This window comes from Anabrus simplex, chromosome 5, assembly GCF_040414725.1.
Source record: "Anabrus simplex isolate iqAnaSimp1 chromosome 5, ASM4041472v1, whole genome shotgun sequence".
NCBI lineage: Eukaryota > Metazoa > Arthropoda > Insecta > Orthoptera > Tettigoniidae > Anabrus > Anabrus simplex.
The window spans coordinates 48,959,316-48,986,125 of NC_090269.1; the positions used below are offsets into that span (position 1 = coordinate 48,959,316).

The following is a 26,810-nucleotide window of genomic DNA, read 5'->3' on the forward strand; positions in this document are numbered from 1 at the left end:
TGAGCTTTAAAAATATTCTTCAAATGATGGTCCAAAGTTCATATTTATAATAGGATACACATGCGTATACAAATACAAATTTGAATCGCATGGAGTAACACGATGTTAAGTATCACATTGATACGGTTTTTAATTTTGGAGAGTCGTCGCAAAGGCTAACATAAAAAGAAAATTAAGACGCAGTGGGACACGATATGAATTATGAAAATACTAGTGGCATTTCCCTATGCTATATTTACAATGAACACAAAATAAGCAAAGTATCTCAAATATTTACATCGGATAAAGAAAGGGAAATCTTACATACTACACTGACTCAACGCGAAACACGGTTCACCAAAAGATCTAGTGAAAACTAGATTGACAATCAATATTCAATCAGTACTCGGGTTGTTCCCCATTAAACAACACAACAACATATCAAAACAACATGTAATAGCACAAAACACCATGCTGTAAGAGAAAACATATTATTATCCTTTATTAAAGATGTGAAAAGCAATGGGCAACATTGCATTCTTCTGCTGCATTTGCGCACCCAAAAGTGTGTTCATCCGTCACATATTTCCTGCTTTGCTGTGGGCTGAAAAGAAATGTTAGAACTCAACACTGCACTGAGGCTTGGTTAGTGTTTGCCAAGATTGTATCACGGAAATAACATCTCATTCATGCTGTCTATGTAAACAAGGCTGATAAGTAAACCTGTAAGTCGATCTCATATTTCCTCAGCTGCACGGAAACTCACATACAATCGTGCTTCTTATTAGCATGCTACAATAATTTATCACACACATCAGACTTGCTGCCCTGGCATCAATTTCCCGTCAATTCTGATTCTCAATATTTTCTCAGAATACCATAGCAGGGACATATTCACTGCACATCATTCTTTTCACTTCATCAGGCATGCAATCGGCCTGCATAATCAACTTCATAAATCAGCATGGATTAAAACCTCTGATATTTCTTACAATCTCGTCAGCTTTTCCCATTATGAATCCAGGTTCGATTCCCGTACAAATCATTGTGCGAAACAGTTTCCAACCTACATTGGAAGACTCCTTTCTCATTCAATGTTGCGATACAGCTCCACAAAGGTCAGCTTCTGAAATACCATGCGTCATGAAATCTAACTGTTACTAACTTTCTAAATGACCAAAATTAAATTGAATTTACTCTCAACGTAGCAAGTGTTTAACTTGGAAAGTGGATGATTTTGTCAATCTAATCCTCCTATCTCTAATATACAAGAATATCGGAATGTAAACTTTGCGCCATAATAAAATCGGCAATTTAGCACTGCACCAGTTAATTCAGTAAACTTCACGACTAAGGCACTGTTTCTCGGTCGTAAAACCATACACTGTTATATATCCACGTGACAACATCTACGCACCAGTATCAGAGCAATACCGAACCATGTTCACTTCCGGCGATTCACTTAATCAGAGTGATGCTCTCCAAAGCTTGGGACTCTAGAGAAGCTTGGCTAACGCCGTTGTAGCTATGGGATTCGCACATGTTTAAAAGAGCAGCCAATCAGCGTGCTTGCCATTCACAATGACTTATATATTAATTATAACACACCATAACACACACTCCAAATGATATAAAATTACTCAGATTATTTCTATAGCATATTCCTGATTATATTTCACTTTCCGACCTGTGGAAATCCGTCAACTAACAGAACCGATTCCTTTATAGCGATATGTTCTTCATGCAATTGTCCATGTTGGTTAACCTGGGATTTTAATTCCACGCGATCCAGACTCCACATTTGCCACACCCACGCGTTCTAATTGGCTGAATGTGCCTCTTGGCCAACATCTTCTACACGTGCCGAGATGTGCTAACTTCTGGTGACGCTAAGCCTTCTCACGGTCCCGAGCAAGTATCGCGCAATATCCAGCGACTTGATGTCTCCATGGACTTCCGGTCTCAGCTATCCTGCGACCCACTACTTTTTACCATGCCTGACTGAAATTTATTTCAAGAAAATTATATAATATGGCAAATAATAATCTGAGTGTCTCTTATGTGCCGTCAGGATACGGTTCAATACTAATCCCAAAAATCAGGAATATCCTTCCAATATATAGTACAACAAAGAAAGGAAATCACCCAAATCTTATGGAGAATGAAGAGAGAACATCATGAGAATGCACTGAAATTAATTTAAGAAGAATTAAACTAAACACAATTGAGAGATTACTACAAAAAGCAACTCCAAAAATACAAATCCCCAGCTCAACTAATGAAGGATGAAAATGGTATGCTGGCCCATAACAATAATGACTGGGTTAAATATTTCCTTACATACATACATACATACATACATACATACGTACATACATACATACATATCCCACATCGTTTCATCTTAAGCGATGTGTCGGCGAACGAGGCTTCTCCACCAGTTCCGGTCTCTGAACTTCTCTCCTTCTTCGATGCTTTCCAAAGTATGTCCTCGCTGTTCAATGTCAATCTTCACCATGTCCTTGTACCTTGTACCTTGGTCGCCCTCTTGGTCTTTTGTCTTCAAGTTTTAGATCATACATTTGTTTCGGTAATCTGTTATCTCCCATGCGTCGCATTGTCCATACCATCTTAGTCGCTGGAGTAAAGCGTTAGAAAAATGATAGTTGAAATATTGTTCTGTAAATATACAAACTTCCATTTTACCCTTGCACAAAACAAACCAACAACACGCACATTTTCAACTGAGGAAAGGGCACGAAGATCGGAGCGTCTGAAGAAGTACTGGGAGGACCGCAAAGCCCGAACAATCCCCTCAAAGAGACCTGAACGACGGACTGACTAAAGTGATCCTATGTGGTCATAAAGGAAGAAGAAGAAGAAATGTATGTAGTTATTGTCAGTCCATATTTTAATTTGTTAAAGAACATAAGAAAGTATCAAATACAGTGCTATAGTTCTGTTTATGAAGTATTATTATTATTAGTTATATGAGAATGACATTACCTTTATTTACATCTTTATAATCAAATTTATTATTGAAAAATCATTACAAAAAATACACTTGTTTCAAAAGTTCGGCATGTTTACCTAGATATTGAAAAAACTAAAAAATATTACACTAGAATATTTTCTAGGGTAATGTAGACAATACTTAAGTTTGTTTTCAAATGGACATCATACTAAAACTTTCAATGTTTTCCACACGTGAACTTTTCTATACTGGAAATCTGAGAAAATGAACTAAACTTAATGAACTTCAAAATCAAGTGATGTTTTTAAAAACAAATGGAGATAAGACAATTTTACAGTAATACAGCTTCTTATTTTCATGCACTGTAGGAGTCTAGGCACATCAGTTTTCCCATGGTTTCTGCACATGCACTTCTTGCAGATTGCACAGGATTGGTAACTTTTGTTCCCAGTTTTGGGGCACACTGCACATCTCTTTTGTTTTTTGGCACCCTCATCTGTTTGAGGTTCATCAGGAATTGGATACTCTTCTTTCAGAATGTGCATTATTTCTGATCTTAGCTTATGGCTAGAATTTCCAGGATGCAAACGAGATTCATGTAATGAATGGCCAGTTCCTTGGCAAGTTGTTTCAGGAACTGCCTCCTTATGACATGCTTATTTTTGTTATTCCAAGAACAGGCAACTAATGCATTTGTAGCTATGACATCCATAAGACGAAAGAATGCTGTTAGGGGCCATCTGTTGGATTTTCCTCCCACAGAACATGTTCAGACAGATTTAAACTAAGGAAAATTTATGCATACGAAAACTGTTGCAGTGGGTCGTGATGACCCACAAATTACTATCCTCAACAATTCGTAAGTTCAATCTTATTTGTGAGTGTTGTGTTGTGTGGAGGGATGAGGGGTAGGAAGGTAGTGAGAGGGAGGCTGCAGTGTCATTGGTGGTGGTGGTGGTGGTGGTGGTGGTGGTGGTGGTAATGGAAATATAAGTACAGCGACTATTCTCGGGTTAAAGAAATCATGTGAATTCTTTTCATCATACTAATCCGTTTCAGGATAGTAGCTGAGTCTTACATTGTCTACCCTTACTTGTATCAGGCTCATCACTTTTAACTGTCCTATCCCACCTTCCTTGGCTAAATCTTGTTCCTTTCTGACCACAGCAGAATTAGGTTTGCAAAGCCTTGGGAATCTGTCATTTTCATGCCCTTTGAGGCCCTTCTTTTTCTTTTGCTGATTACCTTACTCTTCAAAGGGTTGGTTCTTTTCCATGTTTTCGTCCGTTGTCAGCGGAAGTTGGTTGCCTGATTGTGCTTCCTCTTGCAACAACAATCGCCACCACTTAGCTGTATATGAATTCCTTTTTAAGTCATCATGTTTTGCTTTACTCTTTTCTGTATACTGGTAATTATGTTACCGTCACTACTTGTATTCCCATGTCTCCTTTATATATGTTTCAGGTGTGCTGGAGGATGACGGTACTTTCTCGGGAGTGAAAGCTCGTCTCAGTGCTGACGAAGCCTTTGTACAGCTTATGGAAGATTTGAAAGCTAAACTCGGTCCTTTGAATTATGCTGAACCTGAACCTAATAACTCTATTATTGTGGTGAGTCTTTATATTATATAAATTGAAAAATTAGTATATTGGTTCCACCTAGTCAATACTTATAAATTTATTTACAATTCAAAATTGTAAAAGCATCTTATTAAAACTACAGGACATGTTTTGGCTGCATTAGGCATCTTCAGCTGTCTAGAATTAACTTAAAATTAATATACTAAAAGTTACAAAACATGGATAAAATTCACACTCATACGATATATGGTATTTATTAAATTAAAAAGTACATATTGAATCATTATGAGATGAAGTCGCTAGATGTAGTGTAATGAAATTAGAACAATTTCTTGTAAAATGACGATGATGCAATTAAAAGTTTCTTCTGTCCTTAAAATTTGTTTTATGTTAAAATGTCAATTGATTCAGTAAAATTGTTGTTCCACTTAATATAAAAACTTTTAAAATATTACAAATTTACAAATGTAGATCAAAATGATTAATTGCCAGCTATCACATTACATCTAGCAACTTCTTCATATGATGATGATTCAACACGTACTTTTTAATTTATGAATAATATATGTCATATGAGTGTGAATTTTATTCATGTTTTGTAACTTTTAGTATATTAATTTTAAGTTAATTCTATACAGCTGAAGATGGCCTAATGCAGTCAAAACATGTCCTGTAATTTTAAGATGTTTGAATGTTTGAATTGTAAATAAATGTATAATTGACTAGGTGAAATCAATATACTAATTGTTCAATTTATATAGGCCTAACATAATTGTCAATACGGATCCAAAATGAAATTTATTTCATGAGTCCTTATATGAATGTCTGTGTCTTACGTTAATATGTTTCGTATTTTTACTGTATGGAGAAAAGGAAATATGCCTGGAATTAGATGTGATATTGTGCTCATAGTCATAGACATCCAGTTTTATGTTAAACTTGTATCATTGGGACGTGACTTTGTCACTCAGTTCACATACCCTCTTACGAAGCGGGAAGGAGATACAGTGGATGGTACTGGGAGAGGTTAATTCTGTTTTATATTGTTGTTTACTTGGTTCTCTTTTCTGTTTCCCATACTTCAGATAAAGAATTATTTCGCTTCCTTGTACTCGAGTTGATTTACATTTCCGAACAATCCAACTTCATCTACTATGCTGAGGTAAGAAACCTAGCAGAAGCGAAAGATATATACATCTAGGAAACAGCTGGAGAGCAGCAATGTACTGTGTAAGAATGCGCTGATACAGTGCATATAAAAGAAGGCCGTGGGCCCAAAATGTTTGGCTGCAACCTTTGTCATTAGAGGATAGAATAATAATGGTAGTGGTCATTGTTGACAAGTAGATGGTGTGTGAAGTAAAGGGAGTGGGGAGTAAACAGATGGGAAAAAGGGAAAAAAAGGTGTGTTTACATAATGTTAAGGCAAGGTGCTTCACTAGATCTAAGCACCACTTGATGTCCAACTTCGGAATCTATGAGGGCAGGAGGGTGGGCAGTTGGGGTTAAATGTTTATGGCCTGAATTGTGAAACAATCATCAAATGCGGTTTGATGGTGCCGGGTGTGAATGGGAACAGGAAGATCCGTATTAGGGGTTTTGCAGATACTGCGCTGATCACAAATTCATTTGGCTAGAAACAATAACCCTCATCTTCTGTTTTCTACTATTAGGTCATAGCTTTCGCACAGGTTGTCAGAATTTGTATGTCCAGTTGGGATATGGTTCTGGTTTATTGTTATGAACACTGCAACTATTTAATTAATTAGCTGAAACTTAAGAGCAAGCTACACAAAATCCTAAATTATCCTGTCTCTAATCTCCCAGCACTTTCTACAGCTTTGGAACTATTTGCATATGAACAAGTATTGCAATAGACTATTTAAACCATTCTCTCATTTACCCCTTACGAGAAGGCTTTAAGAAAGGGTACACTACTGCACTTGCTCTCCTTCAAGTGACAGAAGACGTCAGCCTTGCTATGGAATAGCAAGTGACCATACTAATGTTGTTGGACCTCAGTAGTGCTTTTGACACAGTAGACTTACAATTAGTTAGGAAAATGGAATCTTACATGTTTAACTCTCTAACTCTCAATCATTTTTTACATATTTGAATGGTTGTTGGCAGTGGGTAACAACTCATGACATCAGCTAATAATGTCGACCTAGGAAAGTAGGCACCCTGCAGGGTGGTGTTTTGGGAACTCTACTTTTTTCCTTGTACATCAGTGACATCTACACTGAAATCATGTAGTTACCATTTATATGCAGATGACCTTCAAGTATACAGCCCTTGTAAAATTAGCAAATTATCACGGTGCAAAACATAAATTCTGACTTGAAACAAACAAATATGCACGATCAAACAAGATCCTCATAAATCCATCAAATATGCAACCAGTCATTGTTGTCTCAGAAGCTCCTGTGCTTGATCAACAGTACACTACTGTGATATAATCCTTGCTCACGCAACTAAGGAACAAATGATGAAGCTGCAGTGAGCTTTGAACTGTTGCCTCTGATTCATTTTTAACTTGAGCTGTGATGTACAACTACTATCAAAAACTTTACTGACTAAAATGTGATGAAAGACATATATATCACAAACTTATATTAATACACAAACTAGGGAATAAAACTTATACTTTAATAAATGTCCATGCACCAACAAATGACAAAAACAATAAAGATAGAGAAGGAGTTGAAAACTTTCGGGAGGAACTTGATTACATATTAGCGAAGATCTCTGATGAGCATATAAAAATCTTACTTGGAGATTTCAATGCTAAAATAGGCAGAGAAAAGAAGTATCGCACAGTTGTAGGAAAATGGCCAGCTCATAAATTAACGAACAAAAATGGCCAAAGATTAATTGAACTTTGTGCAGATCATAGACTCGTTTTGGAAACCACCAGATTCATGAGGCGACCACATAAACTTATGACATGGAAATGCCCTAACGTAAAATTGGGAGAGTTTCAGATTGATCATGTTGCCATGGATAAAGATTATCATAAAGAAATTTATAATGTCAGAGTCCTCCGTGGGGTAGACATTGACTCGGATCATTATATCTCAAAAATAAAAATCAAGTTAACACCAAAAAGGAAACACAAACATAATCATCTCAAAGCAAGGAGAAATTATGATCCCAGTTACTTAATAAATAATAAAATATATTTAGAGAGATCCAAAACACCTTTAAATGACAAATTAGAGACAATGATCAACAAACTTAAAACCATAGCTGAAGAAATTGCCCCAATCAAAAGGAGAAAGAAACATGCGTGGTGGAACGAGGAATGTGACAAAGCAATTCAAGCAAGACACAAGGCATGGATAAATGATCAACAGAGGAAAACGGAAAAATCTCGAGAAGAACTAATTAATGCCAGAAGACAAACAGCTAAAGAAATTAGGACAATTAAAAGGAATTATCAAAAGGAAATGCTTAGCACTATAGAAGAAACATTCAATCAGCATAAAACAAGAGACTATTACAAAACATTCAAGCAATATCAATCTAAATTTACCCCTCCCACACTTATGTTAAGAAATAAAAATGGTAAAATGGCACACAATAATCAGGATAATGCTAACATTCTTGCAGAATACTTTAAAGAGTTACTTAATTGTGAGGATCCTGTGGAACATTTAGAATTTGATCCTAACCCAAAAAATAAAACTCCATTACAAAAGATTATACCACCAGTTTACAATGAAGTGAAAACGGCAATTAATGCACTTAAAAACTACAAAGCAGCAGGAGAGAATCAAATAGTAGCAGAAATATGGAAGAATGCTAATGATCAGACTATTCAAAACCTACATAAATACATCATTGATATTTGGAACACGGAGAAGCTTCCTGAGGAATGGAATACAGCGATAATCCACCCGCTGCACAAGAAAGGTGATCGCTCCGATCCAAATAATTATCGGGGGATATCCTTACTTGATATTACATACAAGATTTTATCCAAGATTATATACACAAGAATCCAAGAACAACTCGACCAAGAACTTGGAGAATATCAGGGAGGATTTCGACCAGGTAGAAGCTGTCCAGATCAAATCATTAGTTTAAAATGGATAATGAAGCACCAAAGAGTTCGAAGTAAGGGTCTGGTCATCACGTTTGTAGATTTTAAAAAAGCATACGACAGTATTCATCGTGACTCATTATTAAAAAGCCTTAAAGAATTTGGCTTACATCAAAAACTTGTTAACCTCATTAATATGACTTTTAAAAATACGAAGGCAAAAGTTAAATTTAGAGGTGAATTATCAGAATCATTCACTATAAGAACTGGACTTCGACAAGGAGACGGACTTTCACCATTGTTATTTAATTGTGCATTGGAGAAGGTTATGCGTGAATGGAACAAGAAATGCCAACCAACTATCAAGATCGGTAGAAATATTAAACTCAACTGCCTTGCTTTTGCGGACGATTTAGCATTACTTGCAAATACAATAGAAGAGGCTAAATTTCAAATTGAACAACTAGAAATTATAGCTAAAAAAATGGGATTACAAATTTCATTTGAAAAAACAGAAATGATGCCAACTTTTAAAGTTGATTTACCAGTTATTCAGCTGAACAGTAATAAAGAGATTAAAATTGTTCAGAAATTCAAATATCTTGGGGAAATAATAACATGGAACACAAATGAAAAAGAAGCAATAGAACACAGAACAACTAAATTTAAACAAGCACAAAGACTTACCTGGCCAACCTATAAAAAAAAAATCTCTTTCGATAAACGCTAAGCTGAAACACTATAATTCCATAGTTAAACCAGAGGCAACCTATGCTAGTGAAACTTTATTCAAATTAAATGTAAAATCTACAACAGACAAATTACAGAAAACTAAGAGAAGAATTCTTAGAACAATTATTAATAAAAAACACCAAGTTGATGGACAGTGGAGATTGTTGCCTAACAACATTGTCTATCGTGAATGTGAATCAATAATATCTACAATGCGTAAAAGAAGAATTTCCTTTTTCTGTCACATATCAAGATTAGCAGACACCAGGATATTGAAACAACTATTCGATTACTTTTTGAAGAATAAAATCAATAATAATTGGTTCAAAGAAGTTCAGGACGATTTGGAAGAATTGGGTATAACTCGGCAACAAATCAAAGACAGAAAAGAGAAGAGGATTTTGAAGAACAAAAGCATAAGTCTCAAACTAAAAGCAGTTGAACGGAAACAATATACTATATCGGACACACAAAGGGCTTCCAGGTCGGAGAGGATGAAAAAGTTCTGGGAGAAGAAGAAGAAGAAATTAACTCAAATGTATTGATTTCAGTGCTCCAATGTGGGCGTAAAATATGTAAATAAATAATAATAAATAATAATACACAAACTCCTGCATAGCACAGCCTCTGTACAGCTCCTCAAAATTTCATTTTCTCTCTTCCTTATATAACTGTAACACTTGCGCTGGCACTACTTTTGCTATTCCTGTTCAATATTCATCCATGCATAACAATTCTTTTACTGAGATTGGTTCCAGACTTTGGAATTCATTACCAGTTGGTGTTAGGGACAGTGATTCATTAGCAAAATTCAAAAGATCTTGTTTTGAGACTACCTTTTGAAAGCTGTCGACTGTCGTGTGACCTGTACAGGTGAGCATGTGAATGATGATGGATTGTAAGCGTTATTCTTGTATATGTAGACCGAGTGGATACTTCTCTAATATGTATAATTAGAGAGTGAGTGATATTCATATTGGTTAATGTACAGTATGTCATTTAAATTTTCTTTCTATATGGGAGTGTTAGTGTAACACAACTCTGTTAGATTATAAGTAGAAAACTTGTAAAATGTGCTTAAGTATAAGCGAGAGCCAGGTGCTGACATGAGGCTGCCTTATCTGAGCCCCACCAGAGTGATCTGGGCTCAAACCTGCCAACTTTGGCTCTATGTCTGAGCCACACAGCCCAACATTTGAATTGTAATTTAAAGGAGAAGGAATAATTTGCATTTTCTCTTTTAAAAATTCAGTTTTTTCCACCACTATAAAACATAATCTTAAATCCAGTGTGTGTAAGGTAGGCCATGAATAACTTAAATAGAATCAATATAATTATAACCGAGCAAGTTGGCTGTGTGGTATGGGCTGCATAGTTGTGAGCTTGCAATCGGGAGATGGTGAGTTTGAACCGCTTTAAAATGATTTCCTGTGGTTTCTTATTTTCTCACCAGGCGAATGGTAGAGCTGTACCTTAATGTCCCAACCTTTTTTTTCCCAGTCCTCAACCTTTTTTGTACTATTCTCTCAAAAAGCTTCCTGAGTTAGAAGTTAGAAGTCCGATGCGTTGGCTGAATGGTCAGTGTACTGGCCTCATTTCAGAGGGTCCCGGGTTCGATTCCCGGCCGGGTCGGGGATTTTAACCTTCATTGGTTAATTCCAGTGGCCCGGGGGCTGGGTGTTTGTGCTGTCCCCAACATCCCTGCAACTCACACACCACACATAACACTATCCTCCACCACAATAAGACGCAGTCACCTACACATGGCAGACGCCGCCCAGCCTCATCGGAGGGTCTGCCTTACAAGGGCTGCACTCGGCTAGAAATAGCCACGCGAAATTATTATATTATTATGATGAAAATATTCTTGTTTACAGAATTTTTTGTTGTAGAAGTCCTAAGTTACTGAAATAACATATTTTCTTTTTTGTCAAATTCCAGGATCCTACCCAGCTAGAAACATTTATATGTTCTCATCCAAAAATGGAACACATTCGAGATGTTGTCGTACAGCACTTTGAGATGTTTGAGCAGAAGGGGGAGACGACGAGAGTTATGATATTCTGCCAGGTAAGTTAAAGGAGTTTAATGTTGGCTTCCTAAAGAGGAAGTTCATACATGCTAGTCTATCTGAATGGAGATGTATTCTATAACAACTTGCAGAAGTGCCCATAAGGAATAGGTTACTAGTGTGTTGGTACGATGGGGTGTTACAGTAAATTGAGCAAATATCAGCGTACACTGCCATTGTTACAGGGTTTTTTTTGTGAATTATTTTAAAAAGAGTTTATTAAGTATTCACTGCTAGAAAAAAAAAAAACATGCAACATCCTCGAGAACAAGTGCTGTGACAGATAGTTCATCATTCACACCAAAGAAACACACGTCATAGTAAAGGGTGCCCATACAGTCGCATCAATACACAGTGTCCCTTCTGGTGGCAATGCACCCGTGTATTCGCGCATGCAAACAATCATAAAGGTGCCGTACGGCATCCTGAGATAGATTGTACCAAGCAGCCTCTGTGGCTCAGGCGGCAGCGCACCGGCCTCCTCTCACTGCTGGGTTCCGTAGTTCAAATCCCAGTCATTCCATGTGAGATTTGTGCTGGACAAAGCAGAGGCGGGACAGTTTTTCCTCCGGGTACTCCGGTTTTCCCTCTCATATTTCATTCCAGCAACAATTTTCAATATCATTTCATTTCATCTGTCATTCATTAATCACTGTCCCAGAGGAGTGCGACAGGCTTCGGCAGCCGACATAATTCCTATCCTCGCTGCTTCATTCTATTCTTGACCCGGTTGAATGACTGGAAACAGGCTGTGGATAGATTGTACCAAAAATCGTGCACATTTTGATGCAATTCAGCAATGGATCTTGCAGGCTCTGGAAAACGCATAAGTTCCCGTTTCATCATGTCTCATACGAATTCAATTGGCGAATGATCCGGTGATCTTGCTGGCCAGGGCAGTTGTTGTACACCACGTAGAACACATTGCATTGCAGCAGCTGTGTGTCGATCTGCATTGTCCTGCCGAAAAAGCACATCATGTATTTTGACGTCTATCAATACCTTATAAAATATGACGTAATCTTCTTCGAATATACAACAGCTAAGAAGAAGCCAGCATTCAACCTACTATTCTTCTTTATTACATCATCTAGTGCACAGTGGACTTTTATAATATACGGCGCACCGAACTTTACATAACTTCCGCTCAGTGCTTCGTCAATTGGAAGTGTTATTATTTTTAATATATCACTACTCAATTTCCCACATGGTATGTACCTTTAAAAAGACTGTACTTGTGTTTACATTGTTTATGTTTTCTTCGATATTTACGCTTTAATTTACTTCAGGCTGATGACCTATTACTAGGTCGAAACTAGTCCCTATGTAATTTTCGTTTTGTATTGAAAAGGTGGACCAATAATAATATATTATTTTACTCTATTGACATCATCTTCCTGTCGAAGAAATAGCAATAGCACGAGAGCAACAACCTGTGCAATGTAGCAGACACTGGTTACATCATCCTGCAGAAACGCCAACTGTGACCACGAGTTGTAATTGTTGGTCCCCCACACCATGAAACCTGGGGTGGGACCTGGGTATCGTGGGCGAATGCACTCTGGAATAGGCCGCTTACCAGGGCTTGCATACAGACAGAACCTACTCTCGTCACTGAAGACAACAGAGCGCCATTTTCCTCTCCAGTCGACTCTTTCACGACACCAGAGTAGCCGTGCTTGGCAGTGTCGTGGTTTCAGTGATAGCCTGGCCAGAGGCACACGTGATCATAATCCTGTTGCAAGCAGACAGTTCTTAATGGTCCTTGGTGACACGGCAGGTGCAGCATGTGATCGGATTTCGTTCCTGGATGATGTTAGGTCGGCCACTGCTGCTCGCACAATGCGTCGATGTTGACATGCATCTTTATGACGCGGATGCCCTCTTGTTACCAATATTTATGCACCCGGCAATTATATTGCATGCGATCAATCGTCTTCAGTATCATTTCCTCGCTATGTCCACTAACGAGCTCTCTTGTCGACATTCAAAGGCATATCAGATGTAAGGCTTTTCAGGCGTTTCCTCTATCAACCAGTGTTTCGTCTTAGGTCTGACACTAGACTCATCAGAGTGGGATGTGTCAGACCCTACCCACTGACGCTGCGGTGTATGCAGGTGAACTTATCAGAAGCCCATTATAAGAGGCACAGTCTGATAACTGCATACGGGAGATAAATCTCCACAATGGAAGTATTGCCCGTCTAGCAATTCTGAATGGAAATTCTAAGTTCCTATGGAGGGAATTAGATAAAATCTAATAATATCTAATTCCCTCCATGGGAACTTAGAATTTCCATTCAAAGGCATGTCAGAGTTCAATTAGTAATACCACCAGGCGAGTTGGCTGTGCGGTTAGGGGCGCGCAGCTATGAGCTTGCATCCGGGAGATAGTAGGTTCGAAACCCACTATCGGCAGCCTTGAAGTTGGTTTTCCATGGTTTCTCATTTTCACACCAGGCAAATACTGGGGCTGTACCTTAATTAAGGCCACAGTCGCTTCCTTCCCAGTCCTAGCCCTTCCCTATCCCATCGTCGCCATAAGACCTACCTGTGTCGGTGCGACGTAAGGCAACTAGCAAAAAAAAAAAAAAAATAGAAATAACCTGTTGACTGCTGTTCCATAAAGAAAAATGGAAATGAAAGAGGGGAACAGGTTAACTCATTGAAAATAAAGGCTGAAGTAAATGATCGTTTAATTTTAATGCTAAATTCTGCAATTAAGTAAGTATGGGATACACCTCAAGATATGGCAGAGTGCATCATTGATTTCAGAGGTTAGTATTATTATTACCGGGCGAGTTGGCCGTGCGCGTAGAGGCGCGCGGCTGTGAGCTTGCATCCGGGAGATAGTAGGTTCGAATCCCACTATCGGCAGCCCTGAAGACGGTTTTCCGTGGTTTCCCATTTTCACACCAGGCAAATGCTGGGGCTGTACCTTAATCAAGGCCACGGCCGCTTCCTTCCAACTCCTAGGCCTTTCCTATCCCATCATCGCCATAAGACCTATCTGTGTCGGTGCGACGTAAAACCCCTAGCAAAAAAAGAAAGAAAAAAGTATTATTATTATTATTATTATTATTATTATTATTATTGATTTAAGCCCACTGAGGTGCGCTGATGACTATTTCTTCCTCGATGCTCTTCTTCGTTCCCAACATCTCTTGAGCCCTGCTGATAATTTCTCCTTTCTCTCCTGTGAAAGGGGCTTCTGACTTCTAGGGACTCTAGGTTGTGGGGTCCAAGACTGTACCATAGCACAAAATTTGGAACAATCTTCTATATCAATGTCTGAAATCCCAGCCGAATCCAAGTCCTTCTGTTCTTCATTAAGCCACAAGCTTCCAGTCTCGTTGTAGGTGTACGTAGAACTTAAGCCTCCTACGTCGCATGCTGGTATTGGCTGATTCTAACTGTCGATACAGCTCAGAGTTCGATTTAAGTCTCTAGGTTCCATCTGGGAGCAATCTCGGTCCATGAATTTTCCTGAGGATACGTCTTTCGGCTTTCTCTAGCTCATCCATGGTGCCTTTTTTGTTCATCAGGAGGGTCTCTGAGGCATACAAAAACTGTGGTCTGAGAGCAGTTTTGTAATGGCAGATCTTAGCATTTTTCGAAATGCACCTCTTATTATAATGGTTGTGGGATAGTTGATACGCTGCATTGAGTTTGTTATATCTTTCTTAGATGGGTGTACCGTCTCTACCATTGGGGTGGACCCATTCGCCAAGATAGCGGAAGCGATTGACTCTCCCAATCGTTCCATTTATGGTCGTCAAAGGGGGCTTTAAGGGATGCCGTGCCTTAAAGTACTTCGTTTTGTCGTACGATATGTGTAATCCTGCCTTCACCGCTATCTCGTGCACGGCTTCGATAGCAATGACAGCATCCTTAGAGTTGTTGGTTAGGATTGCAATGTCATCTGCGAATGTTAGGCTCCTGATCTCAATTTTTCGGGTCCCGGCTCCAATGGCAACTGGTTTGATTTCTAGACTCCTCATTGTACATTCCCAGTTCTTGATGACTTTTTCAAGCACTAGATTAAACAGATTGGGTGAGAGGCCATCACCCTGTCGTACTCCAGTTTTTATCTTGAAACTCTGAGATAGTTCTCCCCTGAACTTCACCTTAGATGTTGTATCCGTAAGAGTCTGTTGGATGAGGGTGCATGTGTTGTAATCGACACCTCGTTCTTGCAGTATGGAGAAGAGCGTCTGGCGGTCGATAGAATCATAAGCTTTTTTAAGGTTGACGAAAACCACAGCGATGTTCATACTCCTTACTTGTTTTAGTTGGAGAATGATTTTTAGGTTGAAAATTTGCTCGGTACAGGACTGTCCCCGCCGAAATCCTCCTTGATATTCACCAGTTGTTCGATCACATTGGCTTTCCACATTGTCCAGTAAAATCCTTGATAGCACTTTGTATGGTACTGACAGCAGAGATATCCCTCGGTAGTTGTTGACATCACTGCGGTCACCTTTCTTATGTAAAGGGTGTATGATAGCTGATTTCCAGTCATCAGGGATCCTGCCAGTTTCCCAGCAGTCGACCAAGATCTGGTATATGGCCTCTGTGATCTTATTTCCACCTGCTTTTAGAGCTTCCGCAATGATGCCATCTTCCCCGGGTGCCTTGCAATTCTTAAGATGTCCGATGGCATTAGCAACTTGCTGCATTTTTGGTGGGTTAGATGGGAGGTGTATCTCTGGAGGATCTTCAGCAGGTAATCTTTCCGTGGGCTCTTCGCAATTGAGCAACTGCTCAAAGTAGTTTGCCAAACGTTCCACCTTCCGGCGGTTACAAGTGACCAACTCCCCGTCTGTATTCTTAAAGTGAAGGCATTGTGGTTTATAACCCGAGAGTTCCTCTTTGAAGGCCCGATAAAAGTTTCTGGTGTTGTACATTTTGAATTCTTCATCTAACTTCTCCAATCTTGACCGATTGTAAGATCTTTTCACACGTCTGATGGTCTTACTCGTCAGTTTCTGCATCATTCTGAAATTTTCCCAGTCTTCCTTTCGTTTAGTCGAGTACCACTTCGTCCAGGCTGCGGTGCGCTCATCAACTGCAAGATCACATTCAGTATTCCACCATCTATGTCGTCTCTTACTTCGAGGTTGTTCAAGGCTGTTGGTCGTTTCCCATATGGCGGAAAAAAGTCTATTCGACACTCCATGTCGTACGATGTCGGCATATAAAAGATCTCTGGTGACACATTTGGTGTTTACCCGACAAAATTCATTAAATCTCAGCCATAGACGCCCAAGAGAGTTTCAGTTTACTCGGTCTGCCATCTAGTGGGGGCCTAGGGTAAAATGGAACGTCGAAATTGGCGAGCAGACAGCCAGATGGTGTCAAATTGAAATGTCTGCACACGGTAGCTGAGGCCATACGATTATTATTATTATTGTTGTTGTTGTTGTTGTTGTTGTTGTTGTTGTTGTTGTTATTATTATTATTATTATTATTATTATTATTATATCTTTTTGCAAGATGTCAGTTGCAAAACGTTCTTTATTCTCCGACAGGAATTGGGGATCAATCCTTGGTGGAATTGTGGTAGAAGGTATCTTTCATTTGGGCAGTAATCTGGTTTTTATTTGTGTGAAGAAGTGAGCAGAATCAACATTCCAACCTTTACAAACTCTGACATTCATGATCTCTTTCCTGCATTTTACACTGATTGCAACATGATCGATTTGAAATGATCCTATAGCTGCGTTCGGTGACTGCCAGGTGGTCTTATATTTTGCCTTTCTGGGGAAAACTGTGGACATGATCTTCAACTGATATAACCTACACAATTCAATTAAGTGCTTGCCGTTGGTGTTTGCTCATCTATGTGCTGTGTAAGGCCCCAGTATATCTTGATACCGTCGTTCTTTTTCCAGTTGAGCGTTGAAGTCACCTACGACAATTTTGACATGGTGACCGGGTATCTTACCGATCTCGTCTTCTAGCATATGCCAGAAACTTTGGACCTTTTCAGGGCGGTTCTTGTTGTCATCATTAATTGGAGCGTGTGCATTTACAACAGAGTATCCCTTGTTGCCACATCTTAGAGATAGCACAGAGATGCATTCGCTATCTGATGTAAATCCGATGGCAGAAACCATTATATCGCGTACTAAACAGGCTGTACCAAAAACTTTGGAGCCATGTGTGTTCTTAGACGCTGGTTTCCCCTTAATTACTCTATAACCTTCTGACCCAAAAGCCACATCATCAGTAAATCGGGTTTCTTGGACTGCTGTTATTGCAATTTTGTGCTTATGCAGGATGTCGGACAATTGCTTGAGTTTTCCAGTCTTACAGAGGGTTTGAATATTGATGGTTCCAAAGTGTGTGACAGCTTTGGGTCTCAATAGGTTGGTGATATTGGGGAACTCCGACTTTCTCCGCACGATTAGGTCAGGCTCCTCAGAATCCGAAGGCCTGAATGGGCCACCATTGGTGACGGGAGATTGGATACTCCCTGGAGTAGTGACATCTGTGTCGTTTATCATCGTATGCGAACTAGTAAAGAAATTTACTAGGGATGAAGACTAAACGCCTTCGGGGTTGGTCACTCCGAATCTTATTCAGGAGCGTTGATTACAATGGGGTTGCCACTCCCAAAGGCATTTTAGAGCTACTGCCAACAATTATTTAGGCCACCCCTTACATGGGGAACAGACGCCCTTGCAGCCACCCCTGACATGGGAAACAGACGCTGCTGATGCCAGGCGTACTCATATTATTCCCTGAGTACTGGGCTGCCTCTTCAGCAATCTCCACCATTCAGAAGTTAATCTTCTCCGCTGTAGATTCCGTTGTGGCCTTCACTCGTAACCCTGAGCTGGGACCCTTACCAGATGCTACACACCGGGTCAGTGTGCTCTGGGACTCACATAGGCAGGGACACCAATCCCTGGGCAGGGCTACCTCTGAAGAGGGTCCCTACCTGCTACCTGCGGTTTGTTTTATATTTTCTCGTGCCTGATTAAATTTTGGAAAGGCTATTATATAAATTTATAGCGACAAGGTCATCATCTACTGGCCCTTGAAATATGTTTTTATAATGCATATAGTACGGTTAAGTTATGTTAAGTGACGCTGTTCAAATATGAAAACTGAAACGTTTGCCATTTGCCACTAAATGCGACCTTTGGTACTGGTATCGTTTTCTCGCTATGTGCACTTGCGAGCTCTCGTGTCGACATTTGGAGGCGATGTTGGAGTAGATTAGTAATACACGTCAACTGCTGTTCCGTAAAGAAAACTAGGAATGAAAGAGGAGAACAAGTTCCTTAACAAATACGTAAATACATTAGAAGTTCGCTATAGCGAGTACAGTATATAACGACAACCCTGTTATAACGATAATTTTAGTCCGTCCCTTCGAAATTCCTATATTAAACTGTGTATTATCCTTTGGTTGCAGCGAGAGCCCTATCACGGATGCATCCATTATTACGAGCGATTATGCGCGCTCGATTTTTTCGTTGCCGATATTTATGCACCCAGTCATACTGCATGTGATCAATCATCTTCGGTATCATTTTCTCGCAATGCCCACTAGCGAGCTCTCTCGTCGACATTCAAAGGCAATGTTGGAGTCGATTAGTAATACCCGTCGACTGCTCTTCTGCAAAGAAAATGAAAATAAAAGAGGAGAACATGTTTTCGTAATAAATGCGTAAATAACGTGTCCGATAACCGTTGTTAACTCGTTAAAGATTAAGGCTGAATATACGATCGCTTTATTTAATGCTCGGGGCCGATGACCTTCAATGTTAGGCCCCTTTAAACAACAAGCATCATCATCAATTTCAATGTCTGACTCGTTGGCTGAATGGTCAGCGTTCTGGCCTTCGGTTCAGAGGGTCCCGGGTTCGATTCCCGGCCGGGTCGGGGATTTTAACCTTCATTGGTTAATTCCCATGGCTTGGGAGCTGGGTGTTTGTGCTGTCCCCAACATTCCTGCAACTCACACACCACACATAACACTATCCTCCACCACAATAACACGCAGTTACCTACACATGGCAGATGCCGCCCACCCTCATCGGAGGGTCTGCCTTACAACGGCTGCATCCGGCTAGAAATAGCCACACGAAATCATCATCATCAATTTCAGTACTAAACCGCAATCAAGTAAGAATGGGATAGGCCTACACCTGAAGATATAGCAGAGTGCGTCATTGATTACGAGGTTAGTTTATATTTTCTTGCGTCTGTTAAGTTACAGAAAGGCTATTATCATGTAAATTTATAGGGAGAGGGTTATAATTTCTCTTTTGGTGCTTGAAGTATGTTTTCATCATACCTATAGTACAGTTAAGTTAGGGTAGGCGATACTATTTGAATAACAAAACAAACGTTTCGCACTATGTGCATTTGCGAGCTCTCTCGTCAACATTCGAAGGCAATGTTGGAGTCGATTAGTAATACCCGTCGACTGCTGTTCTCTAAAGAAAATTCAAAATGAAGGAGATAACACGTTTTCATAATAAATGCGTAAATCTCGTGACTGATAGCAGTTGTTAACTCGTTTAAAATAAAGGCTGAAAGAAACGATCTCTTAATTTAAATGTAATACCGTATACTGAAATTAAATAACAATGTGATACACCTCAAGATATGGCAGGGTACATCACCGATTTCAGAGGATAGTTTATATTTTCTCGCGTCTAGTTAAATTTCGGAAAGCTATTCCCATGTCAATTTTTAGCGAGGAGGTTATTACTTCTCTACATGCATTTGAAATAGATTTTTCATGATACATATACGCTGAAATGAAATGGCGTATGGCTTTTAGTGCCGGGAGTGTCCGAGGACATGTTCGGTTTGTCAGGTGCAGGTCTTTTGATTTGACTCCCGTAGGCAACCTGTGCGTTGTGATGAGGATGAAATGATGATGAAGACAACACATACACCCAGCCCCAGAGCCAGCGAAATTAACCAATGATGGTTAAAATTCCCGACCCTGCCAGGAATCGAACTCGGGGCCCCTGTGACTAGAGGTCAGCACGCTAACCATGGAGCTGGACTACGTATATGGTTAGGTTAGGTGACGCCGTTTGAAGAAGAAAACTGCAATATGTGCCATAGAAGCCTCTAGAGTGATACCGTAATTCTCCAAATCCAAGACGACGTTTTTTAATCAGAATCTCATGTGAAAAATCAAGGGCCATTTTGCATTCGCGGCCTGATGGTAATGAACAGCACTGGAAACTGCTGCAGTAATCACGCTGTTTCTTTTCACCACCGCCCCGCGCACAAACAAAACTCATTGACAAGAAATGACCGCCTCTTTATCATACATCGCTAGCCGCGGCAACCGGTTGTACTGTGCCTGTTAACGTCACTGGATCTCGGGAAATAGTGAAGAGAGAATGACATTCTATCATACTCTACAAAAACATTTCTCAAATCTGCAGAATGACATCAAAACATGCGAGCCTTTAAATTCTTACAAAGGCCACGGCTACTCAGCAGCAGAGTTATAACGCGTATGATGTACCTGACGGTTAGTAAAATTAAGTTTTATAGACAGCAGGAATATTTTCGTGTTGGAATGTCGTATTGTAAAGATAGGTGGAACAGGTATTGCCGGCAAATTTTCTACGGGTTCTCGTCGATGTTATGATGCCAATTTTAAGTTAATGGCTATTAAACACTCGGAAATGTATAATAATTGTGCAGCCGCAAGAAAATACGGCATATGCCTAACTAAAGCCAATATTCGGCATTACCGTGAAGACTAAAATAGCTTAAAAATACATACTGCACAAAAAATGCATTCAATGACCCGCAACAAGGACACTTTAAAGAATTTGAAGATGAAATTGTGAGGTATGTGCACAAAACTGCAAGGGTGGAATTGCCATACCGCGGCGCAATAATTTCGTTGACTTCCAAAGTCCGCGATTAAGGCCTTTACATCGCTAGCCACCGAAGTTGGCTGAATCCGGGAAGCAAGAAGTGCGTGTAGCGGTAGCCAGTTATATCTGACGCTGAGTGAAAGTAACAGTTTCATAGTAAGCAAGAATAATTTCCTGATGGATCGTCGTATTGTAGAGACGCATGGAATGTGTATTGCTGGCAAATTTTCAACGAGTTCCCTTTGATATTGTGATACCAATTTTAAGTTAATGGTTATTAAACCCGCTGAAATAAAGCATAAATTGTACAGCCGCAAAAAAAATATGGCATAATTTAAGCCAATGTTCGGCGTCTACAAATAGTCCAAAAATGCGTACTAAGACATTCATATGATTTTACAAAGCACTTTTTAAGCCTGATTAAAATTTTTTGAAGGAAAAAGTGGGGGTCCTCTTGGATTTGAAGAAATACGGAAATGTATTTTTTCAGAATGAAATTAAACACACACTTTCACGTAGTATCGGATTTCGAAAAACAACAAACAAGTGAGCCGCAGTGTGATATTATCCACAAAAACAAAGTTTTGAACAAACTGATTGCCGTTTCGTACTGATTTTAATGTGTATGGGGGTTTTCCTGACTTTTCCTAAAAATCGGATATAACGACAATCCGCTATAGCGAGTAAATTTTTTGCCATTATGAATTCTCGCTATAACGGACTTCTACTTAACATGGTTGATAGCAATTATTAACTCGTTAGAAATAAAGGCTAAGTTAATGATAGCTTAATTCTAATACTCTACACTGAAATTAAGTAAGATTGCGATACACCTCAAGATATGGCAGAGCACATCACCGATATCAGAGGTTAGTTTATATACTCGCGTCTGCTTAAATTTCATATTTCCATCTAAATTTATAGCGAGAATATTATCATTTCTTACCGGCACTTGAAATATGTTTTCATGATACATACAGTACAGTTGAATTAGGTTAGGTGACGATGTTTGAATAAGAAAACTGAAACATTTGGCACAAAATGCGATCGTTTATCTTCGGTATGGTATCGTTTTCTTGCTATGTGCACTTGCAAGCTCTCTCGTCATCATTCAAAGGTGAAGTTGGAGTCGATTAGTAATACCCGTCGACTGCTGTTCTCTAAAAAAAGGAAATTCAAAATGAAGGAGGATAACACGTTTTTGTAATAAAGCCTAAATAATGTGGCCGATAGCAGTTGTTAATATACTTGTAGGATGCTAATTAATTTATTATTTAACCACCTATTCAATACATTATAGTCTTATACAAATAATATTTGATCCTTATTACCTTATGAAATGTGAGACATTTTTCGCCTTTCGTACATTGTAGAAGGCATCTTCAGTCATTATACCTCCTCAAGGTTAAATCAGGCACCTGATTTATAATTAAAATATAATTATTAAAATTTAATATTAACTTACTTAAAATAGGAGCAGTCTAAAGGAAAATTCAATAACAATTTTTGGTATTATTGTGGATAGCAACAATATCAGCCATTGGCTGTTGATTAATAGTTGTGACAAAGGTACATAGTACAGTGCTTAGTAGCAGTGGTCTGTTTTGAATTTTTAAATATTACAATTTTTCGGAATGTTAGGAAAAACGTTCCAGAAATATGAGAATGTTAATTGAGACCTTATTCAGAAGTAAAGTTGTAAAAAATTGAAAAACTTTCTGGTTGAAGTCTTAGGTTCGATATTATTGGCTTGCAATAAGTAATTGATAATTTGACATTTGTCATAAACTGACAATTTGATTGGAGTATCTTAACTTGTTTACAAACTTAAAATAGGGGCAGTCGAAAAGAAAGAATGAATAAGCAATTTTTGGTACTGTTGTGAATAACAACAATAACAGCCGTTAGCTGTTGATAAATAGTTGTATCAAGGGTACATAGTACAGGGCTTAGTACCAGTGGTCTATTTTGAGTTTTTACGTATTACATTTTTTGGTATGTTAGGAAATACATTCAAGGGATATGAGAATAGTTCATTTAGACCTTATTCGGGAATAATGTCGTAAAATTGAAAAAAGAAAACAACAGGTTGAAGTCTTTGGCTCGTGATATTTGCCTTGTAAAAGTAATTAAAGATTTAACATTTGGCGTAGTCCATAGCGAAGAGATTAAATGTTAAAGTAAAACAACAACTTGATTGGAGTATCTTGACTTCAAATAAGCCTTTAATCTTGTTAGTGAAGTGAAGTTGTAAGTAGAACAGCTTGATGGTGTTGGTGAGTGCTGAATGCTAGCATGTTGGTCAAAAGGGACATCTAAATTGTGATGGATGGTGTGAATGCCAAGCATGTGTAGACTGTAAATGAGAACATTTATTATTAAATTTTTTGTTCAAAAGGAATGAGCTAAGCAGTAAAGATGAGTAAATGTTAATATCACTTACCCCTTAGGCCGCTGAGATGTTATTTATTCGTGTTGAGTGTGAACCGAGCGACCTTCATTAGCCCGACAACACAAAATATAATTTTCATTATTCCTCAAAATAAATAATTTGCTTTTTATCTTATTCAAATGTAACAAGATCTACTTGTAATTACATACAGTGATTGTATGGTAACATCCATGTGGTGGAGTTATGGGAAGTATTTTACTCGTCCAATTTTGTGCAATGAAAGAGAAAGGGAAAATGTGTGTTAGGAATTTGTTATTCCCTACAACATATCCAAAATTTAGCACAATTGATATACCATATTTTCTCGCTTAATTAATATCCTTGAATAATTTACGCACCCCAATATGTTTGGGTCCAAAGTGGAGAAAAAGAAATGTTCACATATTTGACGCACCCATTTCTTCCAACATCCATCACACAGTTCCGGATGCGTTTTGAAATAAAGATGTCAGATACTCAAGGAAGCAGCCTTCCTGTTGCGAAACCAGGCATTCCAAATACTGGGCAACGTGCTGTTATCAGCCAGTAAGAAATACCACTGCACTAGTTCAGTGAGAGAATCAGCGCAGAAGTGACTAGCGACCCTCTTTTCCACTCTGGTACAAACGTATTTTACATGTGTTTCAGGTACGGGACATGCGTTTTCTCTGACCTCAAAGTTTTTTGTTACTCCACAGAGAGCAAGTATTCAAAATACTGCATCATATAAACTTGGAGTGATCATTTACGCCGAAACGATGTACTGCATTGCTGTTCTCTTTGGCAATACTTGCTGTAACAGGTGATGGCAGAAAGCTTGCACGTATGTTGTTCAATAACGAAAACCAATGCCTAAAGTAAAAATTTCTGCAAGGGATCCACATTCGTATCCAAGAACAAGGGTGGATGGACACATTACTCGTACAAGACCGGATACAAACGGTTTGGGTAAATATGTCGGTGCCCAGCCCTTCTCGTGTTGGACAGTTTTTCTTTTTTGTCGGCAAGTCATTATTATGTTCTTACATGAGTTGTACTTTTATTAGTACATGTTTATTTCACTTCAGGTCATATTGTCAGCTCGTAACGAGAAGAATATTTTCCAGTATCGGTACTTCAAACGCACGTGTCCAACTTACCTGATGTACCCTATTTGACTTTCCAGAAAAAATCTCACGCTGGAATTTTTCGCCAAATGACTGTTAACCGCAAATGAGTTGAACCAGTGTTGTGTATATTGTATTTCATGTATCTTTTAAATGTAAATAAATTGTAAATATTATTTTAAATATCTGAATTCCTCTAATAATTTATGCATCCAAAATTTTTGCCTGTGTTTTTCCGTCAAAAACGTGTGTTAATTACGTGAGAAAATACGGTATGTTTGAGGTATAAGCGATGATAGTAACACTGTTTATTATGCAGCCAGTTGCTATGGTGAATGGTGTGAAAGTTGGTTTAGTGTTAGTTTCCAATAGGCTTATCAGACTGGTATGTGATAGCATATTTGGCTCAATGAGGAAATCAGTGAGAAACTACTTTACTCTTCATTTCTTAGTATGCTTCTTCATTTCCCTGATGCCCAAAGATTTATGTGATATCTTATGTAATAATTGTTTCATTTGTTTAATACTTATTTCAGTATCGTGACACCGTGGTCGAGGTTTGCCATGTCCTTTCTCGCCATCGCCCACTTGTGAAGCCCATGACTTTTATCGGGCAGTCTTCTGGAAAAAAGTCTCGAGGACTTTCTCAGAAACAGCAGTTAATGGTAAGGAAATTCTTGAAGTTGTACTTAATCATGTTATTCCTATGGTGAGAATTATTGGAGTTGTGTTCTACCTCTGTAACCGTTTCTGTGAGAGGAATTGGAATGGTTTGTTTCTTAACCCCTTAACCAAGCATTAATTTTCCACGTGTTGCGTAATTTTTTTTCCTTCGGATAATTTTTCATCACTAAGAAAATGTTTAATTATTGTCAATGGTTCGGAATTATCCTATAAATTTACTCATTCGGGACAAATATTTCAGGTTTCCTATGGGAATCAACATCTATATCATTATCTCCAAAGTTAACATGAATCCCACTATTGCCAGTAAAACTGAATCTGTTGTGCAGCCCTTCAAATGTAATCCAGTCAGTCTGAAAGTTTTCAGTTTCTTCACATTTGTGTCTGTCGTCATGGAATTCATCACTCGATTTGGAAGAATAATTTCGTCTTCACTTTCATCGGAAAGCAAGAGCATTTGCTCAGTCTCACTGTTTGCTAAATTACTTTGTTTACACTTGGGGGTTTTAGCATGGAAGCCATATTGCTTCGACTGCTGACACCACGGAAAACATGTGTGCACGACCACATGAATTCTACTCGGAATATGAGTATCTGACGCTCATAAGCGGTTCATGCAGCTTGCGAATAATTACCTTGACACTTGTAAGTGGTTGACGCTGGAAAAGGTTTAGCTGTTATCACTTTTGCATCTGTCTTTAGTTTGTGTTCCTTTGTTCGTTCATACTCGTTCCAGGAAGATGGTGGACATTAAGTACTAATAATAATGGCTTGTGGTCTCTGGAGAGGCCTGGTAACAGGTCTTTCGAGTTGATGCCTTACAGGGGAATTCCCCATCTGTGAGGATGGGGCCCTATCTGTGACGAATTCTAGTGCTGAGGACTGCGCGCGCGCGCTCTCTCTCTCTCTCTCTCTCTCAGCCATGGGAATTCACCAATGAAGGTTAAAATCCCCAGTCTGGCTGGGAAACGAACCCAGGACCCCTGGACCAAAGGCCAGCACACTAACCATTTAGCTGTGGAACCAGACATATTACGTACTGGAACACCTTTCTCAGTCAATTATTATCAGCACACTGATATAGACATTTGTTATAGTGTAGGCCTTGGGATGAGGCTCAACTGTAATGCTAAAAGGATTAATTTCTGAGGAGAATTGTTAGTGTAGTAAAGTGAATACCAAATTTTATTGCATAATTTACGCATCCCAATATTTTTGGGTCCAAAGTGGAGAAAAAGAAATGTTTGGGTTCTTTGAACATCCATCGCGCAACTTCGGATGCGTTTTGAAATAGAGAAGTCAACTACTCAAGTAGCAGCCTTCCTATTGCAAAATCGGG

General features: G+C 38.9%; 1 protein-coding gene across 1 annotated transcript in view; it reads left to right on the forward strand.

Moving 5' to 3' along the window:
- The window catches only part of Fancm (FA complementation group M), a gene marked incomplete at its 5' end in the record, with an annotated part of 94,037 nt that overhangs the window by 45,145 nt on the left and 22,082 nt on the right, over nt 1–26,810 (forward strand). Inside the window, 3 exons of the mRNA XM_068227763.1 lie at nt 4,418–4,563; nt 11,252–11,380; nt 25,324–25,452. Of these exons, the coding sequence (XP_068083864.1) occupies nt 4,418–4,563; nt 11,252–11,380; nt 25,324–25,452 (404 nt within the window). The remainder of the gene's footprint in view (nt 1–4,417; nt 4,564–11,251; nt 11,381–25,323; nt 25,453–26,810) is intronic.